General features: G+C 37.5%; 2 protein-coding genes across 6 annotated transcripts; both read right to left on the reverse strand.

Moving 5' to 3' along the window:
* Positions 1-756: 756 nt before the first annotated feature.
* LOC149742916 (uncharacterized) lies at positions 757-4,139 on the reverse strand. Of its 2 annotated transcripts, XM_089872058.1 has the most exons (8): positions 4,003-4,139; positions 3,811-3,945; positions 3,406-3,551; positions 2,902-3,064; positions 2,679-2,746; positions 2,476-2,575; positions 1,880-1,977; positions 757-1,708 (listed from the first exon to the last, which is right to left on the reverse strand). In XM_089872058.1, exons 2-8 carry the CDS (start codon positions 3,902-3,904, stop codon positions 1,547-1,549), a joined length of 831 nt encoding a protein of 276 aa, XP_089728184.1. In that variant the 5' UTR covers positions 3,905-3,945; positions 4,003-4,139; the 3' UTR covers positions 757-1,546. The 2 variants fall into 2 exon arrangements, with proteins under 2 accessions (XP_089728184.1, XP_089728192.1); XM_089872066.1 differs by lacking the exon at positions 4,003-4,139 and having other exon boundaries at positions 3,815-3,947.
* Positions 4,140-5,376: 1,237 nt separating this feature from the next.
* On the reverse strand, positions 5,377-17,592 carry LOC149742917 (uncharacterized). 4 transcript variants are annotated; one of them, XM_089871900.1, is made up of 18 exons: positions 17,511-17,592; positions 17,314-17,384; positions 12,059-12,224; positions 11,546-11,720; positions 11,200-11,346; positions 10,901-11,061; positions 10,558-10,703; positions 9,849-10,011; positions 9,540-9,613; positions 9,113-9,212; positions 8,771-8,826; positions 8,335-8,483; positions 7,730-7,898; positions 7,266-7,472; positions 6,739-6,926; positions 6,369-6,493; positions 5,914-6,011; positions 5,377-5,742 (listed from the first exon to the last, which is right to left on the reverse strand). In XM_089871900.1, the coding sequence occupies exons 2-18, from the start codon at positions 17,362-17,364 to the stop codon at positions 5,581-5,583; spliced, it is 2,337 nt and encodes a 778-aa protein (XP_089728026.1). In that variant the 5' UTR covers positions 17,365-17,384; positions 17,511-17,592; the 3' UTR covers positions 5,377-5,580. The 4 variants fall into 4 exon arrangements, with proteins under 4 accessions (XP_089728026.1, XP_089728034.1, XP_089728016.1 ...); XM_089871908.1 differs by lacking the exons at positions 17,314-17,384; positions 17,511-17,592 and adding an exon at positions 12,573-13,363 and having other exon boundaries at positions 6,346-6,493; XM_089871890.1 differs by lacking the exons at positions 17,314-17,384; positions 17,511-17,592 and adding an exon at positions 12,573-13,352.
* Positions 17,593-17,597: the final 5 nt, after the last annotated feature.

Genomic DNA, 17,597 nt, shown 5'->3' on the forward strand with positions numbered 1-17,597 from the left:
AAATAAGCCAACCCCAGTAGAAACATGTAACCCAGAGCCACAGAAATACCGAGTAGTCCAACCCATTGTTACGTAAAACACAAATTAAACGGCAATTTGGGTCCAAAATAACACAGTAGGTATAGGGAAAATGTATGTTTTTCGGTAAATTACAGAAAACCTTGGGAAAAAAAAACAAATTTAAAGGTTAAAAAATGTAAAAAACATGTGTTATTTGTTTTCTGTGTCAAAAAAAGTCAAAAATTAGAATTAGAAGCGGTTGATTTGCGACATTTTAGTCATTTAATGCAGCTAAATTTATACATTTTTTCTAAAAAATGTTTGGTAAGGTAAATAGAAGATGTTTTACACCTTCCCACAATAGGAAAACACAAACAAAACTTAACAAGTTCGTTTAAACCCATTGTCAAAGTCACCACTTTTGCTCTATTTTGGACACACATAGACGGCAGTTGGACTACTCGGTGTTTATACGACTCTGATGTAACCAACCGAATATGAAGCATTACTAATAAAACCCATCATTGCTCGTTTGCTCGGTTCAACTAATTCAGTTCCTGAAAGTCGGTATAAAATACTCTGCGGTAAGATAGGACACTTTTATCACTCAAACTCCGTATTTCCCAATCGTGTTTTTTTAGATTCGCGGGACTACGGTTATAAAATTCTTTGAATGCTCTTTGTTTACTACTAAATAGGGCAGGAAAGGAGAATGAAAACATGTCCCATCTTAACCACTCTGCCTTAAAATACAAGTTACATATGGTTTGGTGTAATCACATATCTAAGACAAACCCTGTTTGATAATTGACAAGATTGGGTGATCCGGAACTAAAAATCAAAACAACATAAGATTCAATGGTCGGGGACATACAAGAAATAGAACCAACCGTCGTATTGATTATGGATTCAAGGCACGGCACTGTTCACCGATGTGGGTATATGTCGTTGGGCAAGAAACAATTGCTCTAATGCAGTGGTCACTAGTGGGTTGTTATATTGTCACATTCATAAAATAAAAAATTTCCAAACAATGGGCAATAAATAAATTGACCTACAACAAAGCTAGCTCGAAAATAAGTTGGTCATTAAAAAATGGATAAGTTTAAGGGCTGTAAACGAAGAAACAAAACAAAGTTGAATAAATGGATGTAACTTGCTTTATCATCGTGGGGCGGGGCAACGGCAGGCTATGGGAGTCGTGAGGATACGGTTTTATAATTTTTGAATGTTTCTTTACCGCCAATTGGGACGAAAAAATGGAATGTAAACGTCTCCCATTCCCCCCCCCACCTTACTATAATACAATGTGTAAACTATAACATTTTCCAATTCACCAAACTTTCTTCTTGTGTTAATAATAATTTTGTTTATTGTTTTATTTCGACAGTAGTAAACACTCTTCATGATTTTGGGCTGTTCGGTATTTCCACAACGACTAACGTTTAGTCAATGGAACATTCATAATAAAACGATACAGTGACGATATTGCACATATATAAAAACTACACCAATAACATTGAAAACCGGACGGCGATTACGGCAACTAAACCGTGAGAAAAACCTTCACCCTTTTATCGATAGGCTCTCTACAAACCGGACACTGTTTTAACATTTTCGAACACTCTTGACAAGACAACATGTGATTACAAGGGGAAAGGACGGTGTTGATTTTTCGGTCCATGCATATCGTGCACGAATTCGAATCCTAAAATATTGTTCGTTACAATGGTACAATACTCTAGTAGACATTATTTTAAACTAGCACTAAATTAGGAAATTAAATGAAGACTTGTCTAAGTAACCTTATCGTCACGACTCTCAAAGAGCGACATAATGTAATATAAAGTATCAACGGGCAGTTAATAACAGCACTCACCTCCGTAGATTCGACATTGGCCAACGGTTTTCCATCGCATGTTTTGTTTGTGATAGGAACGCCACATTGGAGGCACTTTTTAACAATATAACTGCATTCTGCAAAAAAAACATAAAATATTGAAGAGCGGCACGGATTTAGTGTAAAAAATCTGTTATTTAACTTTGTTTTTTTATTTAAATGCAGAATCAATTTACAATGAAAACGATTGAGCCAAGTGCTGGGCTAATAAAATGATTGTGTTTAACGTATTTATCCTCGCGTATCATACCCCACGGGTCTTCTAATAATAAGTTATCGCATATGCATTTTGTGGCTGGTTGTTTTTGTGACTTTTTTGCTGTATGGCCGAGTGCCTTTGTTACCCATAGACACACATGTCCATAATTTAGAACTTATAAGTCTAAAAGAAAGTGCTCTTAAATGATGCTTCACCGAAATACAAGTTAGGTCCTTACTTTTGCAGACGACTACATGACCGCAAGGTAATTCTCGAAACCGGTTGAAACCGGAGTAAGCGGCATTACTGGTATATGCTGTCGGCATTACTGGTATATGCTGTCACCATAGCAATAATGTAAAAAACGGAAGTGTACCTTCTGTTCCGATTTCCATTGAGTTTCTGACCGAATCCACGGAAGGCATCGATTCGTTCTGCTCCACTGGCGGTAGTGAGTGGTCACCTAATTCAAGTGGCTGGAAAACAAAGAAATATGACAGAAAGTAATCTTGCATCCATGTACACACATGTATTTTAGGAGTTCTATGTAAAATATGGCAATATGTATATTGTAGTTACCAGCGACTCGTGGTGAGCTTGACTTGAAGATGTGTTGGCCCTCGAGTTTGAATTTTGAAACTTGCTATCTTGTTATTTAAAAAAAATACATTGTCACTTTAATTCAAAATACTACAAAGACAGGGTTTTTTTGTTCTTACTTAGATTTAGCATGTGCAACCTTTACTTAAATAATTGTCATTAAAATACACCTGTTGCTAAAAAATCGATGATTTTTTTGTACCTGACGTATCAATTACTCTTTCAAGAGCAGCGGGGTTAAAGGTCCATATAAAATCATCAAGTAAGGGCTTGGCTCTGACGAGATCAAAGTATTTTTGGTCGTAAAGTACCTTGACATCTCCACGCTTAGTTATTTGGTGTACCTCGCCCACCTTGCCACGTATCTGAATGTTTAAGTTTCTAATAAGGATGAAGTTTGGAACGATTGCTTTTTACCAGCCAAGGGTGCTAATAAGCAAATAGGTAACTTAGATACAGTGATAAATATTTCTAAACTATTGATATAAAAACTGTTAAAATAAACACATTATGTAGTGCATTATATATTTACTTTTCGCATGCTCTTACTTAGCAAAGATTTAAACAGACAAAATACTTGAGGATGAACGTAAGTCAGCTGGTGCGCAGTGATAACAATTACCCAAAACACTACATACAATATCTGAACAAAACTCTATTCAGTTGTTTACTGCATGTATTTAGCATAATGTAGAAAATAGCCTACATTCTCCATTTTTTCTTCCCAACCCCCATGCCCTTCTTGCATTGGTCTAATTGAGTTGTCTTCCAACCTCATGATTACTTTCTCACCAACTCTGAACGAACTGTGCCTTCTAGATGACGAGGCATGGTGTATTGCAGTGACTCCACCTAATATTCAAAGCCCATTTTAACGACAGGCAGTCGTCTTTTTGAGTGTAAGTGGCTATGAAATAAGAAAAGACAATATGGCATGTTGTAATCTTGTTTTTTCGCATAGTTTTGTACTAGTGAAAACCCTAACCCAGCACTTTTTCGTGCATTTTCAAGGTAATTTTCTATACTAACACCCCACGTTTTTTTAAAAGAAGGTTTTCAGTAAGACATAAGGAACATTTTGAGACCCAAACTTTACCAGCTATAGTATTACCTACTGGGGGAGGCTTGGTGCCACTGCTGTAACTATCGTTCTGGTCACCTCTGAATGCCATGTGCGGTTTATTCTCATTGTCAACATCATTCATTTTACAGCTTCATGAATACAAAATTCTTCTTTTATTTAACTCTAGAAACACAAGATAAAATAGTAAAATACACTAGTATAGATAAGATACACGCATACCTGCTAGCTGCTACAACATAAAACGTCACTTTATTTACAATAGTTCCTCAAAACCGTGAAACCGATGATGAAATTTCCAAAATGTTTTCTTTCGTGATCGTTCGAGCATGAGTTTATAGTTTTGACATAGACATCTTGGGTTTGCGAAATTCAATTATGCTTTTTTAGTCACCCGACTAAAATTTAGTCGGTAGATTTTGACCGACTAACTTTAGTCATAAGTAATGCACAGAAATTTAGTCTGCCGACTAATTGTGTAAATATATCAAATAAATTTTAGTCAAACTACTAAAAAGGAGAGCAAAGCTTTATTGAATGAGCACGTAATAAACTAATTAGCATAATATAAATTAACTCTTTTACAACAACGGTCGACCAATCTCGATCAAAAACAAACAAGAAGTAACCAATAAGCAACAAAGCGCCTTTGAGGCGCCGCAAATGTTGATTTGTGTCAACAAGTGGCCCATTAACGCGCAAAAACCAACGCCAATCGAGCAACAAATAAGCCAACCCCAGTAGAAACATGTAACTAACCGAATATGAAGCATTACTAATAAAACCCATCATTGCTTGTTTGCTCGGTTCAACTAATTCAGTTCCTGAAAGTCGGTATAAAATACTCTGCGGTAAGATAGGACACTTTTATCATCAAACTCCGTATTTCCCAATCGTGTTTTTTTTAGATTCGCGGGACTACGGTTATAAATTTCTTTGAATGCTCTTTGTTTACTACTAAATAGGGCAAGAAAGGAGAATGAAAACATGTCCCATCTTAACCACTCTGCCTTAAAATACAAGTTACATATGGTTTGGTGTAATCACATATCTAAGACAAACCCTGTTTGATAATTGACAAGATTGGGTAATCCGGAACTAAAAATCAAAACAGCATAAGATTCAATGGTCGGGGACATAGAACCAACCATCGTATTGATTATGGATTCAAGGCACGGCACTGTTCACCGTTGTGGGTATATGTCGTTGGGCAAGAAACAATTGCTCTAATGCAGTGGTCACTAGTGGGTTGTTATATTGTCACATTCATAAAATAAAAAAATTTCAAACAATGGGCAATAAATAAATTGACCTACAACAAAGCTAGCTCGAAAATAAGTTGGTCATTAAAAATGGATAAGTTTAAGGGCTGTAAACGAAGAAACAAAACAAAGTTGAATAAATGGATGTAACTTGCTTTATCATCGTGGGGCGGGGCAACGGCAGGCTATGGGAGTCGTGAGGATACGGTTTTATAATTTTTGAATGTTTCTTTACCGCCAATTGGGACGAAAAAATGGAATGTAAACGTCTCCCATTCCCCCCACCTAACTATAATACAATGTGTAAACTATAACATTTTCCAATTCACCAAACTTTCTTCTTGTGTTAATAATAATTTTGTTTATTGTTTTATTTCGACAGTAGTAAACACTCTTCATGATTTTGGGCTGTTCGGTATTTCCACAACGACTAACGTTTAGTCAATGGAACGTTCATAATAAAACGATACAGTGACGATATTGCACATATATAAAAACTACACCAATAACATTGAAAACCGGACGGCGATTACGGCAACTAAAACGTGGGAAAAACCTTCACCCTTTTATCGATGGGCTCCCTACAAACCGGGCACTGTTTTAACATTTTCGAACACTCTTGACAAGACAACATGTGATTACAAGGGGAAAGGACGGTGTTGATTTTTCGGTCCATGCATATCGTGCACGAATTCGAATCCTAAAATATTGTTCGTTACAATGGTACAATACTTTAGTAGACATTATTTTAAACTAGCACTAAATTAGGAAATTAAATGAAGACTTGTCTAAGTAACCTTATCGTCATGACTCTCAAAGAGCGACATAATGTAATATAAAGTATCAACGGGCAGTTAATAACAGCACTCACCTCCGTAGATTCGACATTCGCCAACGGTTTTCCATCGCATGTTTTGTTAGTGATAGGAACGCCACATTGGAGGCACTTTTTAACAATATAACTGCATTCTGCAAAAAAACATAAAATATTGAAGAACGGCACGGATTTAGTGTAAAAAATCTGTTATTTAACTTTGTTTTTACTTAAATGCAGAATCGATTTACAATGAAAACGATTGAGCCAAGTGCTGGGCTAATAAAATGATTGTGTTTAACGTATTTATCCTCGCGTATCATACCCCACGGGTCTTCTAATAATAAGTTATCGCATATGCATTTTGTGGCTGGTTGTTTTTGTGACTTTTTTGCTCTATGGCCGAGTGCCTTTGTTACCCATAGACACACATGTCCATAATTTAGAACTTATAAGTCTAAAGGAAAGTGCTCTTAAATGATGCTTCACCGAAATACAAGTTACGTCCTTACTTTTACAGACGACTACATGACCGCAAGGATCGAACTTCACACAAGCAGTTTGGTTACACGATCTACACGGGTAACGTGACGTTGATGGTTCATCATCACCGGGGAAACTTTCTTGTGAGCAGCGTCTGTGAACAAGGAAAACATGTTACAAGGCATAGTAAACAAAAATAGCCTTGGTATACAAGAATAAAAGCGATATGCATTGAGGTAAGGGAATTTGCATTACGATACGAAATAAGTTACAAGAGACAATTAAAGACCTTTCTCCGATGTGTAACATTTTGCTTTAAATTAAAGATGGTACAGAAAACAATCCTGACCATTCATAAGGTTCATTTAAAAATTACGTTTTTTACAAGGTAATAATTACAAGGTGGTGTGATGGCTTCTGTTGGAGGCACATGTTGAAACGCACTGTTGCCAGTTAGAAAAGGGAAGTTTAGATGCAGCATTTTCGACGCGAGCACCGTTTAAAACAAGATAACACAGAGTGGCAAGAATGCGTGGCACAAATCCATCTTTATCAACTAAATTGTGTTTTTGCATTGTTGATTGGAGCTGTAATAAAAGTGAGACCATTTATATAAACTTGTCATAATAATGTTTCAATTCCCTCTTCTCGTTCTTTTTGGTAGTAAACCAAGAATATTTACAGAAAATATATAACCGTAGACCCAAGACTCTAAAAAAGCATTGTTAATTGTTCAAAACACGATACAAAATATTGGATTTAGGTGCTGACGGTATCCGACCTTACTCAGCAGTACTATATATGACAGGTGATACGCGGGTACAATAAAGCTAACATTTATTTTTACTAAAAGAGTAATTTAAAAGGCTAACATAAGCCCGGTAGCAACAGCGGCAGATTGTATATCTTCGCTTAACTTTACTTACCGAGTTCCATAATTTCCCGGAGTGGGGAAGTCGAATTCTCGAGAGCAAGTTTTCCGTTGATTTTTCAACGAGCAAAGCAACACAGGTGACACCCGCACCGTTCAGCTCGTCCACATCTGCACCAGCTTCAACAACTAAATGCACGATATCCAGGTTGCAATGACCAGACACGCATAAGTGTAGTGCCGTGTTTTCCTTTATCTCGTCCTGTAGTTAAATACATTGAAACCATGCAACTGAATTCGCACAGAACGCTAACCGGGCACTGAGAATGCCAAGACTTCACTATGCAGAAGTTAATTGAATTCGTTTAGACGATTAACTCTATTCTGATGTAAGGGTGAGGGCCTACAGTAAGGGACGCCGGGGAACATGTGATTTAGGCTTAAGTTGACCATTACTAACACCTTGTTTGACCGATTTAGGGTAAATAAGCAAGCTGAGCACTTGACCAGTGACTGTACCTTAGTATTAGCGTATAATGTTCGTTCCGCTTTGACGCTTAAGATTTCTTTACAACATTCTGTATGGTCTAGTATAACTGCTCTGTGCAAAGGTGTGTAGCCATTTTTGTCGGGTAAGTTCCTTTCCTTCATAGCTGACATCAGCCATCTTACGTTCTGCGGCTTGTTCCTGTGGAAAATAGAACAAATTACCGCATGTAAGCAAACCGAACAAATTACCCCATGTGAGCAATTCCATGCAGTACTTGCACGTGCGGTTCAGTTAAAATGCGTCATAATTAAAAGCTTTTAACCGATGCTTTTTCCCAGACACCTTTATCTATATAGGTGTGCTTTGAAAAAAATAAATAACTACTGTAGTTTTGCCGTCTCTTCGCTGTTTTAACTGATATGATCTTCCTTATTGTGATCGAAGCGATAAATAAAGATCACATTCACTTTTTACAATGCAGTAACACTCGCTTCTTTGTTGCGGTATCAAACGAAAATAAGTAATATAGCACCAACGCAGTAACAAAGTATAGACAGTTGTTAAGCCAGTAAAATAACGGGTATAAGAGTCTATTAATTGTGGGTAAGGAACTGCCTTAAACTAACGAACTTACCCGACCACAGCACAGTGTAGTGGAGTTCGTCCCTTTAAGTCCACGACCTCCATGTTTGCTCCCTTATTCTGCAATGCGATCAATCGATCTTTCTCGAAATATTGCGCCACCACGTGAACAGGGTAGACGCCGTTGGACGGACGGTTAATCTGAAAGTTTAACATAAATTCTCACTGGTGTGTTTAAATAATGTTTGAGGTATTTATTCTTTATTGTGTTGACGATATAAACGTACGGACGATTTCAAAGCGCTGTATAATGATACTTTGGTTAGACACACAACTAGTTTAATTAATTTTGCATTAGATTGTTGTTGCAGAAAAATTCACTTCAGTTTCAATGCCTGTTGGTAGCATATTTGAATGCTACCCCACCAACAAATCAATAATTTAAGTTGGATAATGAATATTAAATGTATTCGTATGTTCATAATTACCAGTTTATGATCAAGACCGGTAGGGCCATCCAGTGCTTCCAATAAAGGAGTTTTGCCTGAAAGATAAAGTGTAGGCCGTTATGCAATGTAGGAAACCTGTAGACGTAGCTTGATTATCCTCGCATGGCAGGACGACGTCAGTCCTGCCCTAGCACATCGATACGTACACTAAAATGTGACGGCATATCGAGCCTTTAACCGTTTTTTTCAGATCTACAGGCAAACGCTGTAAGCGCTGATCAACCACAACCGGCAATTCTCGAAACCGGTTGAAACCGGAGTAAACGGCATTACTGGTATATGCTGGTCACCATAGCGATAATGTAAAAAACAGAAGTGTACCTTCTGTTCCGATTTCCATCGAGTTTCTGACCGAATCCACGGAAGGCATCGATTCGTTCTGCTCCACTGACGATAGTGAGTAGTCACCTAAGTCAAGTGGCTGAGAAACAAAGAATTGTAAAAATGACAGAAACCAAGAGACTTGTGTTGCCGCATGTTGATATATAGGCTGAGGTAAAAAAATTAGACTCCGTATGTATATGAATGAATATAACTTCTTTTATCCTCGTGGAGGTGGGGAAAGTACTCTCGGTTACATGCAGACGCGCTAACCACTTTGCCACAGGGCGCGTAAATAAGAATTGAATGTGAAAGTATGTTTGCACCGTTGCACATAAGCACTTATTTAGACTTGGGGTTAATATGACATTTAGTAGTAAAATTAGTTGCACAAATTAGTTGTAAAAACGTGGTAACATGCATTTACCAGTGACTCGTGTTGAGATTGACTTGAAGATGTACCGGCCTTTGATTGTGAACTTTGAAACTTGCTCGCTTGTTCTGTGAGAAAAAAAGCTCATATTAATTTAATAATTTATCGTCACCAAAATACGGAATAAAATATATATAACTCAGTAGGTAAGTTTTTTTTAATAAATAATTTTTTCTTATACTTCAATATAAATCAATAAACAGTTCCCGCCGACATGCGTTAATTATTTATCTGATACACTACTATACGCAAGTCAGTTTTTAAAATTTATTTGTTACCAAACATTTCATAAACCTTTTGTACCTGCCGTATCAATCACTCTTTCAAGAGCAGCGGGGTGAAAGGTCCATCTAAAATCTTCAGGTGAGGGCTTGGCTTTGGCGAGATCAAAGTCTTTTGGGTCGTACTGTACCCTGACATCTCCAGCCGTGGTTAATCGATGAACCACGCCTACCTTACCACGTATCTGGAGGATTAAGTTTCATAATGAGGGTGGGGTTTGGAATGATTGCTTTTCGCCGACCAAGTGTGAGATAAGGGAACAGTTAACTTGGACTATAAGCCCAACAAGGAAAAGTAATAACAAATTATGAATTATAGACATATAAACTGCTGATGTACTCTCACACGCCAATGTGGGGATTTTATTAAAAAAAACAGGGTAGGGGAAGATGGGACACCTTTCCACTCTGTTTTCTTGTCGCATTTGGTAGTGAACAAATAAATTCAAAAAATAACAAAACCGCACCCTCACGACTCCCATAGACGGCTGTTATTGTTTAAAACACGATCAGGATATTTAAATATTACGTTTTAAGGTGTCTCATCTTTCCCCACTCTACATTAACCCTTAACATGTTCTGAAAAAAAAACTTGGGAAACGAAGGTTAAGCTGGTGCGAGGTCGATAACAAACAACCAAAAACCATGAAAACAACACGTCATGCTGTTGTTGTTGTAATGTATCACACATAGTGCCGGCTATATATAGTGTAATGTAAAATATAGCTTACGTTCGCCATTTTGCTGTTCCAACCCCCATGACCTTCCAACATTGGTTTAAGCACCTCGACTTCCAACGTCACAATTACTTTCTCACCAACTTTGAAATGAGAATGTTCCCCGGATGACGAGGCATGGTCCATTACGGTGGCTCTGCCTAAAATTGAAAGCCTATTTTAAAGGCAGGCGGTGGTCTATTTGAGAAACAACCCAAATTAAAATCAATTCCCAGAGTGGAAGCAGCCATGAAACAAGAAAGAACGCAATAAAGTTGCGTTATATGTCATCCAATTATGGGTGATTGCGAATTTAGAATAGGGTAATCCTGGCAGCCCGTGTGGCAAAGTAACTTACCGCATACTGGGAGATGCTCACGGTAATAACTTGGCCCGTATCCTGGTCCAACATACTTAAGGTCGACTTTGCCTTTGTGGCCCACTCTATATATATTCTTGGTGCCGCCGCTGTCCCACGTGACCTGCGCGACGCTACGGTAACTCTCGCTCTGGTAGCCTCTGGAAGCAACGTGAGGTAATTTAAATAAAGCAGTCGGCACGCGCCTCGCTTTCAACTGCGGTATGCTTTAATGGCGGAAAACGTTGCAAGGTGGTCAGGTACAAAGGATTGAGTTAATAAAATTACATTTCATTTACCGGATTTCGACAATCTTTCCGAGTTTTGTGGGCCCACCGTCTTGCTCGCCCCACTCCCAATGGTAACCTCGCATAACCCGCGCACCTTTGAACAAGCCTTTGCTTTGAATGACAGCGCGCGCAGCATCGCGAGGCGACACTTCTTGTCTGAAGTAAATTCAATACAAATAAAAATCGTAAAATCGACCTTCGCGCGAGTGAGTCTCGCTGTTTTAATAATTCAGGATCAAAGGAAGACGGTGATTAAATTTTAATGGCCTAATTGGCTTTAACCTGGACGAACTATTTTCAAGACCAGTATAATCAATCCACCTGCGAAAGATCGTTCAAGTCTATTATAACTTACCCTCTTGACGTTTCCGTTTCGTATCTTCTGAACCGATGACTTTTCTCGTGTCTTCCGCCCATGTAGCAATACGTGCACAAGTCGTAGTCCTTGCATTGAGCGCACTGCCACCGTGTACCTCGTATCATTGTACGTTCTGCGCATCCATCGCATTGCTTACTCGGGTGTTTAATACCTGTTATATATACGACTGTTAAGTTTTATCTTTTGTAACCTATTGACAGTAAATAAACTTTGCAGCAGTGTCTATACAGTCTATACAAGCAAGACATAAACACGCCGTTATGCGTAAATAACTTTACGAAAATAGATTAAACGGTAATTTCAAAATAAACAAAAACCGGTTTCTGCGCGAGAGTGGTGCGTATATCAATCCAGGAAACGCAATAACCATCATTGTGTGAAATAATCAATAGCATAATATCGGAACGGGTAATAAATATTAGACGATGACAGTGCTACGACAAACGGAAAGAGGTGGTTCAATAAAACATTCATTGCAGCTCCACTTACCAGCTGGTGCGCTGTCAAAAACTAAAAGGTCATAGGCTCCTTGGTAGCCTATACGATAATTAGTTCTGGTTCCACAGTCCCACTGGACGACCAATGTTTTATCAGGCGTTTTGCTGCCACTTCGACCGATTTCGACCACCGTGCCAACGTTCCCTTCTCCATTATCCTTCATGAAAAATTGATTAAGAATTTGTAGGTCAACGTCGATAAATTAAAAAAAGGAAACGATAATTAAAAATATCGTAAATTAAAATGATACGACAGCTTATACTCAATTGAAAATAAAAATAAAAGCTGAAATGCTGTTCAAAAACACACATTCATTAACTGTTGACACACAGTTTTTTTTTAAAGTGATTCGAATAATATTAGGATAATACAAGTCGGTATGGCCGATAATAGGCTGCCAATTAATACTTTTATATCGTAATACGAAAGCTTATAAACTGACTCCTGGTAACAACAGGTCGTTTTTACATCTACAAAATTTCCGTAGTAACTCTTCTTCCGCTACCTTTCGACGGAGTGAACAAATCATTTTTTGTCCCATGCTTCTAACTCTATTCTCTCTTCGATGCAGAATTAAGCAAGGCATAAACAGAAAAGTACAAATCGGATCAGCATTTACTAATACAGGTTCGAGTAACGTAATCTAAGAGTGAGCGAAATTTTAGCGCTGTTGAGAAAATTCTCGGGAGCGGCGCCCTTTATTTTTGTCAACGCGTCTTAAGCCGCTTTTAAGATGAAACTAATGGAGCAAAGTCACTCAGCTACACTAACAACACTATACCCTTGACTGACAACGGGACAATCTAACAAAACTTCGCGTGCCGAGAAATCGTCGTGTGCTTGGCAACGTGCGACCCTGTCGTCTGAGCTGCTCTGAATGTCGATTGGCCGTCCGACGCGAATATAAATAATGAATGCTTAGCGTTCGCCTGGCTTGGGATGTAGACATGATCGTAAGGAAAGCTACCAGTGCTGCTCGGTCATGTCCGCGTATGCTGCACCACTGCGAACGAGCATCATTCATAATGCATTGGTCCGATGTTCGTCCATCTTTAAATTCCACGTAGCGATAGGAGAAAAGAAAGCGACCGTGATGTTTGTTATCGTGACGTTTATTCCCCGGGGTAGTAGCTCGTCGTCGGGCAGCCGATCCTAACAGGACGGCGCGTGCGGAATGATTGGAAAATCTGGATTTAATTGAAACTTTCTTCCGTCGCAAGATCGAATTACTGTCAAGCTGCTGCTGCTGCATCGCAAGGTCGGACCTTAGTAGATAAACAACTGCACGATGACGCACGAAATTTGACACTGCCTGTACAAAAACATCGAAAAACATAAACCAAAACATCCCATATTTCCATAATCCATACAACAAGCATACTTGGTGTCAATTTAAATAGGTAATACGAAAGATTTAAAACACGACGGACACAAGCCTTAAATTGATTGAACCGAAAATGCCGTTTTTAATTTTAATCCCAACAATCACAGTCAATTTCGAGGCATATCCTTCCTAATACATGACACTCTAGAGCAGTTTCGTTACCCAGGCATGAATATTGCTTCGACCAACTGGTTGCCGAGCGCCTGAATGATCATAAAAATCAATGACGGTTCAACTACGTTTCAAAAGCGAATCGCCGATGAAAAGCTGTTGTGAGCTTGTGTTATTGCGACAGCAGGACAGCGGAGCCTGGTCCTTATGTAAACAATAAAAAAATACAATAAACAAATATAATGGGATTTAACATGAATAAATCGATTTTTTTTATCCAAAATAACAACCATGTTTTGGAGGGCAAATAAAATCACCGGTGAAACAAAATTGCTTAATAATGCTGCCGGCGACGTTCTCATGAAATTTGCATACAGCTTAACAAAAATTCATAATATTTGGACACGAAATTAAAGTTTTAGCGACGCGGCGGTTACTGTTCAATAAGACTTCTAAACTAAATTAAACACTGTTTATAACAGAATGACAAGACAGAATGAAAATTGTTGACTACAAATATATTATATACTGCATTCGTGAAATGGTTTCTGCGTTTTAATTGAACGAAAGTGTTTACGAGTTGCGTGTTGCTGCGTTTCTCTTTGGTTCATTACATGACAGCTTGCCTAAGCGATTCTTGTGGTTGTGTGTCAATAAACTTATGTCAGCATAAGGTTCAATGGAGAACGTTTTACAACCAAGACACCTCGACAGAAAACCGATTCCCGTAAGCACTGATGGCCCTTTCGTGGTCGTCACGGGATTGACATTGTGTCATAGACCAACCACTTAACTGCTGGCGAGATAGGGGGTTGATGTCATTGCTCTGCGGCGTGCAGGGTCAGAAAAAACATGCATTCGGACACCACCAGATGCACAATCTGATAAATGTGGCGCCAATCCAAGGGCCGCATGTCACACTGCGATTCAATTTATCATGCTTGGTGAACGAAGTGAACGATGTTCGTTCGATCTGTCCCTTCGTATATATACACTGAGTAAACTAAACAGTAAAAACGAGACCGAAATTTAATTGCCGAAACTTTCAATAATGAAAGCCAAGGTGAGCCAATTGAAATACGCAGCTAATTCGCGGTTAAACACAATGTTTGGTAAAAGCGTTACACGCGTCGTAACGCGACAAGCATGACGTCAGTGCAGATTATGACGTCCATGTTAGCGTGTGTACTGAATGCCAATCACGTAATGACTGAGAAGAGTGAGTTGGTTCCCCTATCAGACGACCGAAGTGCGAAATCAGTGAGATCTGAAGGGAAGTGATTCGTCATCGTGAAGCGTCGAAATGTTCATCAAAGTAAAGCGAGTGGTTGACCGAGTGATGTAGTCTGTTCCTTGCAATTAATCTGTCCCTTGTTGATACTGATTCTGTATGTCATTCTGCTCGACCAAGTTAAACAAGGTAGATACCAAGTCATACAAACTATCTCTGTTCAATGTAGTTCCTTAGTTTAAATATCGCTGGTTATTTCCAGAATTTACAGCTTTTTTTTAAACACATTATCATTTATATATATGATAATACAAACTGTTTTTATCAATTAAAAAGGCAACGTCTGGACACAAATAACAACAACAACAACAACAGTCCATTCATGCTTAATGAAAATGTTTTTAAATATCCATGATACCAATACCTAAATATCAAATAACCGACATTCCAACAAAACAACATAGATTATATTCCAACTTTACAACATTCCCGAACCACAAAAACAGCTTGTCCATTCATCAATATTCTGACAAACAATTTGCATTTACCAACCGCATCTGTCATGTCATATCAGCTTACAGTCTAATAAAATTTAGTAAGTCATTAATTTAAAAAAAACATGTACTTACCAAATTTTCAAATTATAATGTAGAAACAAAAATACATATTTATTGCAAATGTTAAAAAAACTTGGCGATTTCATTAGAGTTGTGTCACAGTTGTCAATAATCAATGTACAGAAAAAAATACCAATAAAGTGACATCGTGACACCTTTAGAGGTGTATACAACAAGATACACATGTTGTAACTTCTTAAGTTTCTGTGACATACAAGAAAAAAGTTTCTACAAATGTCGTAAAACATTTTGTAACCAAATACTTTAATTAATGTATATGCAAATCTAGTTCAGGAAACCTGAAATATTATAGCATGATTGAATCATAATGTATTTATGTCTGAGCCGAATTATAGTCTGAAACTTACAAAAGAGTTTTGTTTGATGCCTTAATGTTCTTACGGCAATTAGTTTTTACGAATTTTAGATAAAAATATGTTTTCTTTTCTTACAAAATGTAATGGCCTTACGATATTCTTTAATTTTTAATCATGCATTTGAATCGATTTAATACATGAAATTTTTACCATCATCTTTTATATTATATAATATATATATATGAAAACAAAGACATGAATACTATAAAACTTTTACAACAAAAGTATAAACTTATACGACAAACAACAATATCATCTACCTATATAGCATGGTGATCATTACCTAGTTACCTATTGAATAAAAATCTCTATTTTAAAGGTATTCTTAGTAAAAATCTTTGAAGTCAATAACTCTTTTTTAGTGGTAGATAACTTATTCGGCTATATTTTCAAACAAAACCAACTTTACAAATTGCTATCACCTAAGTCACTAAAAGTGAACAAAAAGTCCTGTTTCAGATTGCAAAATGTCCGGCACCATGGCATATTGGTTAGTGCGCCTGCCTGTAACTCAGAGGTAATGGGTTCAAGGCTCGACGCTGCTACAATTGTAAACTGCTTCAACCCAGTGGTCACTAATAACCCATCTGATAATGATGGGTCGTTTTCCGGCCACGCGAGGATAAAGTAAGTTATATTCATTCATTCAATTTTGCACTTCTCACCCACAAGACCACAAAGGGTTAAGTTAGGCTTGTTATTTCAAATAATTAAGATATCCCATCTCACTGATTCACATTTACTCTTGTTGGCTTTCAGTAACAAAAAATAGATATTAAGCATAAATTTGTAAGCGCAAAACTAGTTTTAACGTTTTTTTTACACCCCAGCTGAATTCGATATGGTACATGTCAACTTAAATACTTTAATTATGTTTTCTTACATTACACTCTAGGCGGACAGTACAGTTCGAAAAACAAAACAGACAACATGGTTTTGTATACTTCATAAAAAAAGTACACTTTTGATAGCAAAGTAAATAATAAATAAATATGGAAAACATTTGCACAAGCTTGGGTCACTCTTTCTCATAAACACCCTATCAACTGTTCTTGCTTTGCTAGTGACCATTTTTATGTTGAACAGTATGTAACAAAATCTATTGATAATGTTCAACAAATATTTGTTTATGAAGAGAACAAGAAAAACAGTTTATACAAAACCAACAAAATTATTAGTAACTTAGTGTTAGACTAGTGTGCGTAAGATGTGAAATTCTCTCAGATGCAAGTTATGTGTCAGTCCGCACACTTACAATGTTTAAAACTACTGGTACAGAGCAAGCACATTTGCAATAATTATTGAACTCTAAGTAACTCATGTGCACTCTGTTACAAAAATTGACATAAAAGTAAGTCCAATAAATCAAAAATAAAACACAGTTTACAAACAAATCGTGTTTACAGCTATCATACACTACAGATCCCCCATGATACATTTACACTAACTTAACCAGTAGAGCTATATTAACATATTATCGGAATGACTAAAAACATAAATATATACTAAAGATATAAAATGCCTACCTGGTTATCCCATGCCCAATCAGTGCCTCGGACAACCCTGTATCCAAGCATCTTGGAGATTTACTGCAAAGCTAAAAAAAGTAACTGAAGCTGTTACAGCTTAAACTTATATACTGACACTGTGCAGTGTGCACCAGCGCACGCTTTGTTTTATATCTTAAAGTGTTTTCTTTGCACGCTATTGTAATTTGTGGTACCTTTACAAGAAACGAAAGAAAACTGTAGCAAGATTGTGTCTCAAGTTACATCCACTTTGTTTGCTTTTGGTTTTTGCAGACTTAGCA

The sequence above is a fragment of the Ciona robusta genome, chromosome 1, assembly GCF_009617815.1.
Source record: "Ciona robusta chromosome 1, ASM961781v2".
NCBI classification, from domain to species: domain Eukaryota; kingdom Metazoa; phylum Chordata; class Ascidiacea; order Phlebobranchia; family Cionidae; genus Ciona; species Ciona robusta.